This window comes from Limulus polyphemus, unplaced genomic scaffold, assembly GCF_000517525.1.
Source record: "Limulus polyphemus unplaced genomic scaffold, Limulus_polyphemus-2.1.2 Scaffold4483, whole genome shotgun sequence".
Classification (NCBI taxonomy): Eukaryota; Metazoa; Arthropoda; class Merostomata; order Xiphosura; family Limulidae; genus Limulus; species Limulus polyphemus.
Window position 1 is genome coordinate 1 of NW_013670093.1, and position 17,182 is coordinate 17,182.

Consider the following 17,182-nt stretch of genomic DNA (forward strand, 5'->3'; position numbering starts at 1 on the left):
CTAAGAGGGGCAGTGGTGCATCAGCGAGGTCACTTGACTAGTATCACCCACGTCCTTCTCTCGAACCTTCGTGAGTTATCGGAAGACTACTAGATTGGGGATAGTCTGGTATATATAAGATGGTCACAACGTGACAAGGTAATGAGTAATTGAACTGCAGTCAGAGAGTGTGTAATTGAACTGAGCACGTGAGACGTTCGTTGTTATAGCGCGACTGTTGAAATTAAGTGTATCGCAAAGTTATATTCAAAAAGAATAAACCAGTTTTATTTAAGAAAGGACTTGTGTCGCTAAAGTTTCGTCGGAACGAAGTTACGGAAAATTAACTAACTAACGTAGATGTAACAATATAATGTGGTTTGAAGAGCATTCGTAATTGAAGAGATCGTTATTAACATGTGAGAATTCGATGACGAGGAACCCACTTTGAGACGAATAATGGTAGGAGACGGCTTGAATTGGTAATGAAGAAAACTTTGATATAAGTTTAACATAACAGCAAATGTACAACGTTTCGTCTGTGTAAATTACTTGTATCTGATGATAACAAAACCTTTACGAAACGTTGTGCATTTGCTGTTATGTTAAATTTATATTAAAGTTTTTCTTCATTACTCATTCAAGCCGTCTCCAACCATTATTAACATGTGAGAAGTTGTCACACTCTCACGCTATTTGAATTTCGCTTTTGCAGTGAACGATATTACGATTCTGAAAGTTTAAAGAAACACCAAATTATCACAGTAATAATGCGGTCGATTTTGCTACTTCCACATTTTTCATGTAATAAATATAAAACCAATCTTATTATTAAAAGTCGACAGAGTTTTATTATTATTATTATTATTGTTTTGTACTTGCTTTTCGGTTTCAAGTGTCAATATACGTCAGGTTTTTATTGCGTACTTTGACCATAAAGAGCGGTATAGTAGGCCTAAGTATTATTAGTATGATATTAGATTTAATCTTACTAGTTTTGAACAGTTTTTCATTTTTTAAAGAGCAGTTTAAATATTAAAAGTGATAAAAAATCGTTCGCATATCTTTTTGTAATTCAAAGCATATCACGTTAAATTGTAGAATATAATGGGTATTGATTTCAATGCTAATGGCAACGGAATAGGTTTAGGAAACTTTCCTGGAAAGACGTCATGGTTTGAATTTTTACTCGATAAATCTCGACTTGAGGCACATCTTAAACAAGATACAACAACTGGTAAGGTTTGACGTCTTTATTTAAATTTTCATGGCTATTTGTAATATTTGTTTGGTGTTTTTTACAACTGAATGGAGACTGGTTGCACTGCTACTACTACTACTACAGTACTGAGTACTAGTACTACTGCTGTACAGATCAGCTTGGAAAGGTTTATTAATAATATTATTACTTATTGTTAGGTCTTACTACTCATATCTAGACGTGATTTTATTTTTAAGGTTAATTAAACTATGTACCGACATTTCTGGGTATTGCAGTCATTATGATTAAGTTTCGAGTTCAAGGAAGCAAATTATCTTTATTGTCTAACCGTTATCTTTGTAAAACTGTTTGTATACAGTATTTTATAGAATATTACAAATAATTATATGAAACACATTCTTTATCCATAATATTGTTGCTAAGTTGCTATAGTTGTGCAACACACAAGGGAGAACATGCAAAAAATAACAGTTGTAGAATATCATCAGGAGCTGCAAACCCACTAATGAGACAGTATATTTCACTCTTACATTTTCTCCATAACCAGCATACCTAACATTGAACATAAGCACTGCCTGCAGATAATGGCTGTTACTGGTTCTACTAAACATGAACACAAACACTGTCTCCAGACAGTGGGTGTTACTGGTTCTACTAAACATGAACACAAAAACTGCCTTCACACTGTGGCTATTACTAGTTCTACTAAACATGTATACAAATACTGTCTCCAGACAGTGGGTGTTACTGGTTCTACTAAACATGTACAGAAACACTGCCTTCACACTGTAGCTATTACTGGTTCTACTAAACATGTATACAAATACTGTCTCCAGACAGTGGGTGTTACTGGTTTTACTAAACATGAACACAAACACTGCTTGCAGACAGTGGGTGAAACTGATTCAACTTAACACGTACACAAACATTGCCTCCAAGCTGTGACTGTTACTGGTTCTACTAAATATGTACACAAACATTGCCTCCAAACTGTGGCTGTAACTGGTTCTACTAAACATGAGCACAAACACTGCCTTCAAACAGTGGTTGTTACTGGTTCTACTAAATATGTACACAAACATTGCCTCCAAACTGTGGCTGTAACTGGTTCTACTAAACATGAGCACAAACATTGCCTTCAAACAGTGGTTGTTACTGCTTCTACTAAACCTGAGCGCAACAACTTAATTTTGAACATAAAAGCTCAGATTTTGTTATTTTTCAGCAATTTTTTCAGATGGATGCTTGTAAATGGAATAAAATCATTTTCCAATCCTTACTGTCTAAACTTCAGTCCATACATTAATTCTATGTTGGTTATTAAGGTAACAAATATAAAGAAGATGGCATCAAGTAGAAATTGGTAATGTGACATTTGCTATTTCATAACAATTCCTATGGATGATAAGGGCTAAAAGTAAAGTTTTTAGTGTTTTATATGGCTGTTGAGATGATTTTGATGGGGAGGGGTTTTTATTGTGACATTTATCAATATGCGGAAGAAAGCCCTTTATGTGCATTAAAATAAGTTAAGAATGTAAATCCATATCGACTGTTTTAGGCATAACAATCAAGGTCTCTCTTCTTCAGAGTAGAACAAACCTTAGTTGGGAAATCATACATTTAATAGAGCTATAAAGTCCCATTATGATAGAATATATGACAAAAGCATGTATAATCATTTAAAAGTGTTTTTTACAGAAACTGCAGCTGTTGACTTAATTACTGACTTCCTGAGAAATGCAACAGAAGTGAATGGAGATCAAGTTAGCTCAGCAACTCAAGTTTCACAAGCTGCTTCTGTACTTACCTCGAATCAGAATTCTCTAGCTGGGTCCATTGGAGTTGAAGGCATTCCAGTTGAACCATCTGTTGCACCAGGTACTTTTATGTTCTACAGAATAAAGGTTTTTGCTGGAGCAAGTAAATAACAGGTTACTGTAGTGTCATTTGCTTGGAATCTTTATTTTATTTATGTAAGGCAACAATATGTCTTGTACATAAATTATGGGGCACCTAGAGGCCTTTTGGTACATCAAGGATCTTCTCCTTTAACAGCTAGTTCCACACATTTACCATCTTATTGGAGAAATTAAGCTGCCTCAACCGGAGATGTGTTAGAACTTTTGAAGACTCAAATTTATAGCCTCTTGCCCTACTGCACTCAGAATTCAGCACAAAATGAATTGATATGCCAATCTTATCAGGTCCCATAGTAATTTTGAATTTTCAATTTTATAAAGTATAACTTAATTGTACATGTAATTGCATTCTTGTTCAAATGAGTTTGTGGCATAGTATCTACAAATGCACAAGCTACAGTACATTTATTTTTGTTTTTATATACTTGTAGGTTGATGTGACTGTGAAGTATGACATAACTGTACGTGTAGATACATTCTAGTTAATATGACTATGGCATACAGTCTACAGTTGCATAAGTTACAATACATCTAGTTGTATAGTAGATGTAACTGTGTAAAGTGTGACCTAATTGTACAGATAAATACATCATTATTTTGTTGTTAAATTAAAAATATACAGAACTTCTATGTGTACTTAAACCTTTGTTATGGTAGCTGTAATTCTGATACAGTACCTTACTTCTGCTCAGATAAAGCTTTTTTGTTCAGTGCTGCCTTCTATATATGCAATTTTTGCTTGCCACTAGCCTAGATACTCCCACCAACCCCCACATGGGATACAGCTGCACTGTAGCATGCAAATAAGCATGTGACAGTCCTCCACCAATTGGAGTGTGACAAACCCTCCTGGTACAGCTGACTCCCTCTATACTGTAGAGCCCAATCTTCACTTCTCAATTCATGTGTATAGCTTGCTGTTACTTTACACTTATAATTTTTGTGGGGCTTATGCATGATTTTCCAACACCTACCTTCATTAAAAAAGTTTTTCTCTTTAATTTTTTTTCTTTCTTTTCTTGGATTACCAATTTTACTTTCCAAGAAAGTTCAACTGTGGATTGTGTTGCCCACATTTTTTCAAAATGAATTCTCAATTTACCATCACCATGACCTCAACTGATACAAATAACACAGCTAAATGACCTGCTCTGACTTTAGCTTCTACCTTATCTGTATAGGAGGTTTCAGCTCTTGTCCACCATGAATTTGAATCTTTCATGTGGCCTAAGAGCTCTGAAGCTGGACTGGGGAAACTGGTCAGGATGACAAGGATTTTGACAGCCTTTTCCTAACACCTTCTTTTGCTGTGCAATATCAGTCTATGCCTTTAAATGCACCTTGGCCTTCATCTGCATTCCTGGACATGGTGACACAAGTTTGTTACATTTTGTTATTGTCCCCTATGTCTTATGATCCCTCTCTTTTACATAATATCCCTTCCTTTAATATTTAGTTCTGCCTCCCTCTCTTGATATTGGGGTCTAAGCAGATCATTTTTGTGGATCAGTTACATTCTGGAGTCAGCATGTCTCATCTCCCTCGTTCCTCTACAGCTCCATTCCTTGATTCTTAACATTTGGACTCATTAATTCAGGTTTGAGGTTCAGACACCTTTACATCCATTCATTTTCCCAGACTTAGTTTTTCTGCCTTCATTTGACCCTTACCACCTTCCTTCATTACCTCTCCTCTATCCACCTCTTATCTGAAGCTATCCATCATTCCCCTGAGGAGTTTTCAGTGGAAACTTGATCCTTCCTTTTCTCCATTTTGGGCATTTGTCTTCTTCTGCTCTTTCCCTATACATCTGGCTCCTTTGTTGTTGGGATTTTTTGGATTGAGTCACACTTTTAACTCATTGTGTCTACCCACCATATATTCAGGTGATTTGCATATGGCCTCCTTTCTACATCAGTCTGTTTTGGGTGATCTACCTGATTCTTTGGAGTTTCATGTAGAGGCTGCTTGACAGCACACTTCCCTATTTTCCCTCATCACTCGTTTGTTTCAGCCTTCTCCTACTCATGTGCCTGTTTCCTGCCCCTCTCCTTCCTCATCCTTGCCTGTACCTTGTTCACAGATTTTGTCAATAAGTTGATGTATTGCTTACCACCAGTCTTTTTGCTTCTAATGATTCCAGTGACTATCCAGTAGGTACGAGGTCTCATAAGGGCCAGATTTTTTCCCATCTTTGGCACACTTTAACCACAGATATTTGGGTGCTTCCAGTTTTGTCAGAAGAACACTCACTTCATTTTCTCACCCCTCCTCAATTATCCCCCAATCCTTTTCCCATTCCTCCTCCTAAGGATCTCATTTCCAGCCAGCAACTTTCAGAGGGGGTTCAAGATATTTTCAAGGATGCTATTGAACTAGTTAATCACCCTCCTTCAGGATTTTATTCCCAGTTGTTCATCATCCCCAATAAGCCTGGGAACCTGCATCTGGTCATAGACCTTTCTAGTTTGAACTGTTACATAGACCTTCCTCATTTGACCATGGAACCTTTCAACTCACTGCAATGAGTGTTTACTCTAGGTCATTGGATAATGAAGGTAGAAGTATGGGATGCATACCTTCATATCCCTATTTCACCAACATCCCGTTGCTACCTTTGGTTTATCCATGAGGGCTGGGTCTATCAATTCCATTCTCTTCCATTTGATCTGACCTTGGCTGCCTATGTTTTCTGTTGTGTAGTCTAGGCTTTTGCCCATCTATTACATTCACAGACTGTGGTTTCATCATTGTCTGGATGACTGGCTACTGATAGCTCCTTCGCTACAAGCATCTTACAGTGACATACAGTTTCTTCTTGAAGAAGCTGCTCATTTGGGTTGGCTTGTCAAGGTGGAGAAGTCCATTCTTATCCCAGTGTACTACCTCATCCACCTGAGAGTTCTTTTCAACTTCCCTCTCAGTCGGGCCCAGTCTTCTCCCCTTCAGCTGCATTCTATGGAGCTACTGGCTCTGAATGTTTAATCCTCTCCTTCACTATCAGCTCATGATGTTCTATCTCTTATTCCCCTGGCTCATGCACACATAGAGGCCTCTAATGGAATTTGTAAGATCAATGGAATCCTGCCAGGGATTTCCTAGATTCCTCTATCATCTTTCCTCCATCCCTTAAAGTCAAGTTTGCCTCAGCAGAGACAACACCTCTTCTGCCTCCCTAATCAGATTTACACCTATTCACCAATGCTTCTCTGATGGGTTGGGGGTGTATTTGGACCCTCAAGTGTTTTCAAGTCGTTGGTCTTTGGTCGAGTCGTGATCCCACATCAATTTTCTGGAACTCCTAGCAGTGTTTGTCTCTTTTACAAAATACTGGTCCACTAAAACAAAGCCAATGCAGGTTACTCTGTAAAGTCCAGACATGGTAACATGATTGTATGTGTGCCACGTCATTGCAACTTCTGTAATGTTAGTCAGACATGGCTGAAAGGTCAATAAGATAAAAATAATAGATATGTGTATCTATATATATAGTTGTATAATGTTGTGAGACTTAAGCTAAACATTTGTGGTTTCATGTTATAACTTTTAGCCATTCTAGAATAAAAAAGTGTAATTTATATCTATTTCCTAATTTTTTATGGTGGCTTATGAGGTCGGTCAAATCGGCCAACACGAAAACACAAATGTTTAATCTAAATAGCTTAAATCTCATAACATTATACATTTAGATATATTATTTTTAATTTATTATATTGATCTTCCTGTCATGTCTGGCTAACTATACAGAAGTTAAAATGACAAGGTGCACGTGCACTCATGTTACCGTATCCAATAATATAAAACTGACCATTAGTCTATACAAAGTGACCTGTCTTGGCTGTGTTTTAGTGGACTAGTATTTTGTAAGATACAGCCACATTTCATTTATTATACTGTTGCGTATCTACTTGTTTGTTAATTTCCAGTATAAATTCTTTCCGATAATCTTCAGTGATACAAGTCCTTTCTTAATTAAAACTAGTTTATTCTCTCTCGTTACAACTTTGTAATACATAGAATTTTCATAGTCACTTTAAACTTAACAACCTTTATAACACACATTATAAATCACAGCTATTCACACACTTTACTTATGGTGCCTACTGTTCGCTCGACTCAATTATCTATCTCTTCGATCCTGCTGGTTTTTCTCGCCAGGCTTACATACTAAAAAAGAGGGCGTACTGAAAAAACTCGGTCTTCTCCGATAATTCATGATCCTTCGAGAAACTCCAGCACACATGCTCCCAGCGTCACATGATTTCCGCTGTAGTAACAATACATTATACAATGTATATAATTATTATATAATTATGTAATGTATACAGATTATCAATATTTTAAAAACAAGTTTTTAAACTTATTTTTCTTAAAACATAGAACACTAAATGAAGAAGTAAAGCAAACAATTATCTCTTTTTGTTACGACCTTTGTACTCAGTTGCTGTTTCATGTAGCTTGCTGAACCTCAAGAAATTTTGCACGTGGAGGATGTGAAACGAAACATTTTTTTTTAGGTTTTATATATACATGTGAATAACTATATCGATACCATAGAATTCCACTATAATTTATCAAGTTTAGTAACTAAGCTGTATTTGGTCTAAACAAATATGAAATTTTGAGCAGACTAAAGACACAATTTACCTCCTTGAAATCTCATTTCGAAAGAACAAGATGGCATCCTAACACATGAAAATGGCTGAGAAAACCACTAGGGAGACATTCTGAGCTTTTGATTGGTTATTTAGATGTCATATACACAAGTAAGTGTATATAAGGGACCATTTCCAAAAATGGAAAGAGGTGAGTGTGGCCACTGTGTTTGATTCAGTACATAGGCAATATCTCGGCAAATAGAAAATATAGAAGGTTCTTATTTTATATTCTAGCTTGTTAATATCAGTAATTTGAGTTCCTAATTCATACGAAACTATAGACTTTGTATTTTGACATCACAAACATCTAATTTGAACCAGTGCTGCATTCAACATAACATGTGCCACACAAAAATCAATGTTTATGTGTGTTTTTAATATTTACTTTTAAATTAGGAAATTAAATAATGTATAATACTAAAATTGGGATAATAATCTACAGTTTGATACCAAACTTATTGACATAAATTCATAAACTATTAGTTCAATAAAATTTTGAATGCAAGTCAATAAATACAATGACATGGCCTTTGACTCATGACCTGTAGCAATAGGATTAAAGAGATACAATAGCAAAAATAACAGGTAAAATATAAAGTATTTTCTGCAGAAAAACGTTTGATAATTACCTGGAGGTTATAAAGATTTCGCATGTGAAATTTGTCAATTTTCTGATGCATAATAATTTTTTAATCTTAAAATCAAAACTACTTTACATGTTGGATAATCAACATTCGAAAAGAAACAAATGCATGAGCAAATCATTACTTAAAAAAATCTTTAAACTTGGTAAAAAAATTATGATATTTTGTATACAAAAGCCTTGTAATGTTTACTGATAATCTACAAAATTTTGTTAAAATGCACATACTGTATTAAAAGTTATATTATGAAAACTATAAGAAGCACAAAATGGTTACAAGGTCTGTCCCTGGGACCAAGCCTGTGGTGAGAGAGATACGGTATCGTATTGAAAGTTAACATTTTCATACACTGAAAATGCATTTCTGATAGATACTTGCCTCTTCTTAAACTTCCCACCCATCCTCCCCAGTTCTGGTGCTTACTTTTTGCCTAATCTTGAAGTGAAGATTGAGTTCTACCATATAACAGCTTTTCTTGATGATTACTGCCCACTCTGTGTGCACATTTTCACTCACCACTAGCCTTGCACCCTCACCTACCTCCACATGTTTGCACATGGCACTTTGTAGTATGCAAATTAGTATGCTACAATGGTCCACCAATAGGAGTGTGAGACACTCTCCTAGTGCAGCTGACTCCCTCTATACTAGAGAGGTAAGTATCTGTTGGAAATACATTTTCAGAGTAGGAAAATGTTAACATCAAGCAACCCTAATTATAAATGTGACCTTGTATTCATAGCTGTAACTGAATGAACAAATGCAGCTATCTTAGTTATAAATTTGGCTGTGTATTGGTAACTGTAATTGAATAAGCCAATCCAGCTATCCTAGTTATAAATGTGGCTGTGTATTGGTAGCATCAATTAAATTAGCCATTTCAACTACTATGGTTAATAGCGTAACTGGTTACAGGTAGCCATATCTATGTAAGCCATTTCAGCTACTGTAGTCATAAATCTAATTAAATAAGGCAATCTAGTTGCACTAGTTTTAGATTTATTTGTATGATATATTTAATAGGAAATAGTTGTGTGTATTTTATTTTTCCTTTAGTCATTGAAACAGAAAAAGAGACAAAAAAGGTTGTGGCTCTAAAACTTCTGGCTCTGAAAGTAGCCTCATATCTAAAATGGGACTTGAATCTTTTGGAAAAAAAGTAAGTTTGCATAATTTTTATTAGATTACTGTAGTAAGATACAGATATCATTAAAAAGTAAGCATGTATAATTGGATATAAGTTCATACAGCTGTAGTGATAACTACTGAGTTTTTAAATTGGCAAACAAAATTTTACTGCTACAAATTTTAAATTTGAAAATTTAATGAAGAATTGTAGTATTTTATACTTGATTTTTTTTTGTTGGTTATAATAGCTACTCAATTTCTCCATGTGTGAAAAGCTTTTGAATTTTTATGAAGCTCATTTTATGCCAACAAATCAAAGGATATCATTATTCTAGAGTAATGTGGTAATTCTATTTTTTTATGTTGTTGTTCTACACAGAAAAATAGAGCTGGGCAATAAACTTGGTAATTGAGTTGCTATGAACATTTATTACATTGATTATCATGTTATATTGGAAATACTATTGGAAAATGTTGAGTTTCCATAAGATACTGTAGGCACAATTATATCAATGTGCCAATGAATTTCAATTTTTCATGATAGAAGGCAACGTATGGATGGATGCTTTACTCTGATGTAAACAACAATATACAACAAACAAAGTGTTATTTATTTCATGAATATTTTTGATGTAAACAGTAAAGTAACAAAATGCAACAAACATCTCTAATCAAAAAATAGTAATAATTGGAAATATAAACTTTGATTAACCTGAACAGCCTTGAATTAATATAAAATAATTATGAGAAGAAACTGTGGGATTCTAGCTATATGTGAGAAGAAGATGGAGACTATACTGAAAATATATTTCATATAAAATATGAGTTTGGTTGACAGGTACTTCTTATAAATGGGGCTGATTTAACTTTAATTTGAGGTGTGTTCATTAAAATTGTTGTTGAAATTGCCAGTGTTATTGCAGGATCTTGTGCATCAGAAACACCTCTTTTGTATTTCTGTAATGTCTCTGCAACAATAGAATGAAATCCAAAATTGAAAAAGTGTGCAAAAATTTCCAGAAATATCTGTACCACATGGGTACACCTAAATCATGATAATTTATGCAACTTCATTGGTGGTCACATAACTAGGAATAGTTATAAAACACAACATTACCACTTTCTGTGCATAGTAGGAAAGGAGAATACTATGAACAATCACAGAATTTCATGTTGAATGGGTCCTGATCAGAATCTGCTCTAAATACTGACAGTTGTTATTTCTTGCCTTTGGAGGTTTATGAATATGAGGTTTGTTGATAAAGCTGATGTTAGATTCAGTATGGTCTCCATGATAAAGTTGATGTTAGATTCAGTTTAATTTCTGTCATATGGCTTATGTTTGATTGAGTTTAGTTTTTCTGATAAGAATAGTAAGAACATCAACATTCCTATAAAAATCAGCTTTGAGTTTTTCTATGCCTCTGGATGATACTGGTTACAATATAATACAAGTTTTGTTTACTAATAAACTTTTTCTACGTGTGTATATTTAATTTTTCTATGAATTAGGAATATAGTTCTTGTTAATTATTCAATTTCTGATTATCAGCTACATATTAAAGTAAGTGAGAAGAAAAATATTGAAGTTATGTTTAATTTATGACATTTTCAAGTTAACAGTCAGGATTCTGCTATTACACATTCATTAGAATTTAAGTCTTTCTTTCTATGTATGCAGTAACTTGAAACTTTGTTGTTTTTTGTTTTGTTGATACTTAACCACCTGTTGAGAAAGAAACGACTCGTATGTTTTCTGCAGGTTGCCTCTTCCAATGCAGCAGACCTTACTGACATACTTACAGAAGATAACTACTAATACGGAACAAAACGTGGTACAAGAATTGCCTCTGAATGATCTCTCTGTAGATGGCCGTTTTGCACACGTGTTATTGTATCGCTGGTATGTTTTCTGTTACTTAATGCACAGTCTTATAAAAATCAGGAAACTTCTAATAACTTCACATAAATAAATATCTAAGATTAATGTCCTTGTGTGACATGCTATTTGGCATAGCATTAAAACATAATTATTTTTTGGTGTTTTGTATCATTGATGTTTATTTCTCTCTAAAGACAGTTACTGTCTTGGATGTTGCAATTTTTCCTTTAAAATGTTAAAAGCTTTTGTTGTGTATTTCTGTGTTTCTCTTGAAAAAAATTGATATTATTGTTCTGACCTGCACATAACTCATTGACGAAAATGTGGTTTGCCTGATTTGAATCTGTAAGTTTTCTTTTGCAAACAGCAAACATTAATCATCCTAAGTTTGTGTATTTCTTTTTAAGAAAGTAGAGTCAATATTATAAAGCTGTGAATATTTTAAAAGTATTTAATCATTTTCCTGAATCTGTGCATTTCTCTGAAGACCATAAAGAGCTATTTTTTTAAATCTGAGCATTTCTGATTGAAGAAATAAAGAGCCAAGGTCAAGAGAAACACAGCTTTAGGACCCTGACCTCTTATATTCCCTAAACAGAAAAGCTGAGAATTCAGATAGTGACTCTTTACTTTCTGTTCAAAAAACAGACATTAGGACAAATATTCTCTACTATTTTCAATGAGAAATGTACAGATAAAAATCAGTAAATCTTTAATTTCTTTAAAAAAAAATTAGGACAGTGACTTTTCAGTATTTTCAAAAATAGTTCTACATACCCCAAACAATTGGTCTTTATTTTTTTAATGAGAAATAAACAGTTTCAGTACAAAAAACATTATTTGTTTAAAGAGAAATACAGACATCCATGATGAAGTAATGGCCTTAAGCCTACATTTTGCTGTTTGACATCAATAAAAAAAGCCATTGCCCAGAATCTGTTCATTTCTCTTTGTTGCAAATATGAGTAACAAAGCATATTATATATATAATCTGGAGAAAGGTAGAGAGCCACAGCCTTGATTACCTTCATTTTCCTTTGAAGCAATTCCGATATGGTACATAACCTCCTCTCACATAGATAGCTATTTTTGTTCAGTGCTGCCCTCTATTTGCAATACAATTTTTACGCTTGTCACAAGCCTTCTCTCATGCAAATCATCATGCATCAATCCTCCACTAATAAGAGTGCAACATACTCTCATGCAAATCATCATGCATCAACCCTCCACCAATAAGAGTGCAACATACTCTCATGATGCATGTGGCTCCCTCTATTCAATTCTACCAAACTATCACTTCTCGATTGGCAATACTCGAGTTTTGATGTTTTTTTTCTGTTGGTGCTTTTTGTGTGAACCATGATTTTAATAGTTTAATTGCCAGAGTGGGATTTCTTCATTATTTTTATTTTTTTTACTAGTGAAGAAATCTTTTCATTTAATTTAATTTCCCAGTCTTTTTTTTTTCCTCACACACTCGCATATTTTATATCAAACACTTTTGTCTGACTTACATATTTCTACAATGAATTCTGAGGTTCATGTTCCCACTTCGGGTGTTATACCTCTAGCACTATTTTCACAGGCTGCAGGTGAGAAGATTCATTGTTTGCTTTCTGTGCTATTGTTCATCATGAGATTGATCATTATAGGAATAAACCACTAATCCTCCTAAACAAACTGAACCTGTTCAGGCCGATGAAGATTTGAGAGCCTTTTTACACCACCAGATTTTGTCGTGTTTTTCCCTACCCCTCCTGCAAAATCAGCTAGGCCTAATACGGCATTTTCCTACATGATTTCTCAGGTATGTTATTTTTTATCCAATTCCTCATTTTTCTATGATTCCTTGTTACCTCCATGTTGGCTCATTTGTCGTATTTGGCTCTTGCTTTACACACGTGGTTTCACTGTAGTTGGGATTTTCTGGGTTGTGATGCGACCTTGTCCCAGGTATTTTTGCCACCTCTTTCTTTTAGGGATTTCTGTATTTGTTTTGGTGATAAGTTTTTGCTCATGTATCTGTGACTTTCAAAGCTTGTCTGTAATCTGTGCATCAACACTTGACCCTTCCTCTTTGGTTGCACGTTTGTCGTAGCTGGAGCCACGACATGTCCCTATTCCTTTCCCATCCTGGTCCTTATCTGCCCGTCCCTGTTCCCCTTCCAGGGGTTTCTCATTTCGTCATTTTATTCAGCGTTGATGGGCGTGTTGCCAACAGTACCAGAGGGTTTCAGTCCAGTGGATGCTTGACTGTATTATATTGTTACCCTTCGGTAATCTTTCACAACAGTTCCATGGGTTCTTCGGGTTTTATCAGAGGGAATTGTCATCCAGTTTCTTTCCCTACCTCCTTTGTCTGTGATACCCCTTTTCTTTTCCCATGACTTGGATCCTGCCAACAGTCTGCATCTGTCCAAGGTGGTACAAGATTTTCTTTTGCCACAGGCTGTTGAACCTGCTCATCATCTTTCCCCAGGCTTTTATTCCATGCTGTTTGTTATCGTCGCTCCAAGCAGAAGACTGGCAGCCTATACTAGGTTTTTCCCACCTCATTCTAATTTTCAATCTTTCCTGTTTTACCTTGGAGTCATTTCTCACCCTTAGGTGGAATTTTTCTCCAGATTTATCAAGGACAAAGAGTAATGTTGCGAATACTTATTTGCATATCCCAATATTTCATCACCCGTGACATTTTCTTTGGTTTATTTTCCACAGAGTAGTTTCTCTGTTTCATGCACTGCCCTTCAGACTAGCTTTAGCCTTGTATGTTTTGTCGGGTGTTCAGAGCATTCGTTCGTCACTTATATGCTCTCGGGTTGTGTTTTCCTTTTTCTTTGGTCAATTGGCTACTATTTGCTTGTTCTGAACAGGAGTCGTCGGTTACCCTTTTCAGCTGCTTTTGGGAGTGGCCATAATGGGCTGTTAATCAAATTGGAGTAGTCCTTACTGCAATCTGTCGAATATCTTGTCCACTTTGGTTTTTTCTTTTTCTACACACATCTCAGTCGGGCTCACCCTTCTCCTTTTTAACTTTGCTTGATGGGTTTTCAGTTGGATTACAGCTCGCGAAGTTCTGTTACTTTTGGAAATGTGATCTTCCATGGTAGCCTGAGCTCCATAGGTCAGGCTCATGTGTGGGCTCTTTGTGGGCCTTTTATGACCAGTGAATTTTGCAAGGATTCTTTGCCAGCTCTTATTACCATTCCTCCTACCCTTATCATCGGTTGGTGTTGGTGGTTAAATATGACTTGCATGTTGGTGGGTATCCTGCTTCTTCCTCCTCATCCTGTTTTCCACATTTCATAGATGCATCCCTTTGGGGATGGGGGTCGTGGGTTGATCAACTAGAAGATTCAAGAGTTTCTGGTCTGCGGCCAAGAGATCTTATCCTATCAACATCCTGGAGCTTCTCACTATAGGTCATGTTTTGGTTCATTTTCTCCATTTGGCCAGAAATCATCTGGTAATGATCCATTCTGACTTTTCTTTAATGGTTCCTTAGCTCAGTCACCAGGGCAGCTCCCATTCTCCATTCCTTTGTATTCAGACATTGGATCTTTTGGGGCCCACAAGCTCGATATTCATATCATTGCATGTCGTGTTCTGGGTGCTTTTGCTCTTGTCATGGATTGGGTTCCTGTCGAAACATAAATTTATCTGATGGAGTGGTCTCTCAATCCTTTTAATTTCCAGTTTATCAAAGCAAATGGAATTTTTCTGCCATTGGTTTATTGGTCCAGGGTTTTCCCCTGATCAACCCACTGTTCTTCATCATGTGGATTTCCTCTCTTGATTTTTGGATCGGAGGTCTTCTGTGTCCTTGGTCTCGGATTTTTGGGTGGTCCTGTCCCACACCATTAGTTTTTCTCGATCCCACGGTATTTCCCTTTCCTACACTTTAGCTGTGGATGTTTTCCTTCCAGATTTGTCATCTGCCACAGCAAGCTATCCTTTCAGATGGGGATATTAATGTGGTTCTACACTGCCTCACTTTGCCTACGTCCAAACCACTCTCCCAGTGCTACTTGTTTTCCCTTCTTTTTGCCTGTGGATGTCAATAGTCTGTTTATTTGCTATCGATGTTTCATGTATTCTTTATCCTTCTACATATCTTCTCCTTTCTCTAGATCATTTTTCCTCCTTCCCACTTTGGCGGCTCATGAGGATAACTCTTCTATTCAGCTGCTTTCCCTTCTATTTGTTTCACACCTTTATCCCTGTTCTGATCCAGATAGACATCTACGTTCTGTTTATGCTCTTCTCTGTTATATTGCCTGCATGGCTTCCTTCTGTGGTGTCCGTTCCCACCTCTTTCTTCCTTGGCCACTGTTCTCTGTATATATTCTTTCTCCTTCGCCAGTTGGGTTTATAGTGTGCGCTGCATAGCCATGGATCTATAATATGGAAGTCGACATGGCTTGACAGTGTGGATTTGAACAGTTAAAGAATACCTGGTCAGGCACCACTTACCACAGAGCGGGATCCAAACAACGAATATTAATAAAAGGGAAAAGACCCCCGAAAAAGAAAAAAATAAATAAAATAATGCACCCAGTCAAAGTCTCACTGAATTCTGATATTCTAGAATGGCTACAGGTAGAAGACAATAACCCAAAGATAAAGAAAACTGCATTCTGATGCAAATAGTGAGAGCAGTCCACATGCCCAATTAAAGAAATACTTCTAAATGATGACAAAGATGAAACGGCAATGAAAAGGTAAGGTGTTGAATTGAGTGAGAAGACACATGGAAAACTGTATTGGAGGAAGAACCCAATCAAATGAAGAGCAGAGATGGGGCATTCCACAAGATCATTTGAAGGTTTATCCTCGTGATAGAATTGCTTCATAGGTTTGCCCGTACCAAACCGTACCCACCCATGAACTACATGAGTAAAGCAGAAGAGGATAGCTGCCCATCTCTGCCATGTGTCGTATTGAATAAATCTGCTTTTCAAAATAGGGTTTCAAGATCACCCATTGCACTGTCTCGGGTGTTGTTATTCCTCTGGGCTCTACCCCACCACCCATTTTACCCCCTTTTCTTGTAGTGGAGTTTGAGAGTCCTTACCAATTTCCAATTCCAAGCCACTGGGGTGGTGGACCATGGGGGCATCTTCCTGTGTGGGATAATGACAAACAAAATATAGAAGTGATTATAAAACCATTCAGTTGAGAGTAGGGCAGTGGTGTTCTGCTGGTGTATTTGATGTGATATTCTTCAATATGAAACATTATAACAAATGGGAGTGAGACTTAAAAATTGCAGTTTGCCCCTTCGATTGGGATTCCTCATCCTACCTTCACATGGATGTTAGTTCCAAGTGGCCGGGTTTTGGATTTGGAGTAGAACCAACCAACATAAGTCCTCACACGTGTATTACAGATGTCTATGTTCCTCCCTCATTTATATTCCATCAGTATTGTGAGTCATGATGGAGGTAATTGCTGATTGTTACAGTTCTTCCCCTCCACTATCCTTGAATGTTTATTATTCCGAGGATGTTAATGTGCTTGAAGTGGTTCCGGTCAATTTAATTTTTGTGGGAGATGGTTTACATTATGTAGTCATCTTTTCAATACTGGATGTCAGGTTTCCGGATTGATCTTTCACTTAATTATATTCACATGTGCCTTGTTCGAGAACCAGGGGTAGTAGATTCCCTTCAGTCTCATGAACTTGAGGTGAAGACAGTATGATACTTTTTCCTACCCCCACTAGATGGCTGGGTTTTGGATTGTAG

General features: G+C 36.2%; 1 protein-coding gene across 1 annotated transcript in view; it reads left to right on the forward strand.

Moving 5' to 3' along the window:
- The first annotated feature begins 893 nt into the window (after window positions 1–893).
- Window positions 894–17,182, forward strand: part of LOC106471229 (integrator complex subunit 8-like) — a 32,824-nt gene continuing 16,535 nt past the window's right edge. Inside the window, exons 1-4 of the mRNA XM_022399854.1 lie at window positions 894–1,216; window positions 2,903–3,082; window positions 9,482–9,584; window positions 11,316–11,456. Coding sequence (XP_022255562.1) covers window positions 1,087–1,216; window positions 2,903–3,082; window positions 9,482–9,584; window positions 11,316–11,456 — 554 coding nt within the window. The 5' untranslated portion in view covers window positions 894–1,086. The remainder of the gene's footprint in view (window positions 1,217–2,902; window positions 3,083–9,481; window positions 9,585–11,315; window positions 11,457–17,182) is intronic.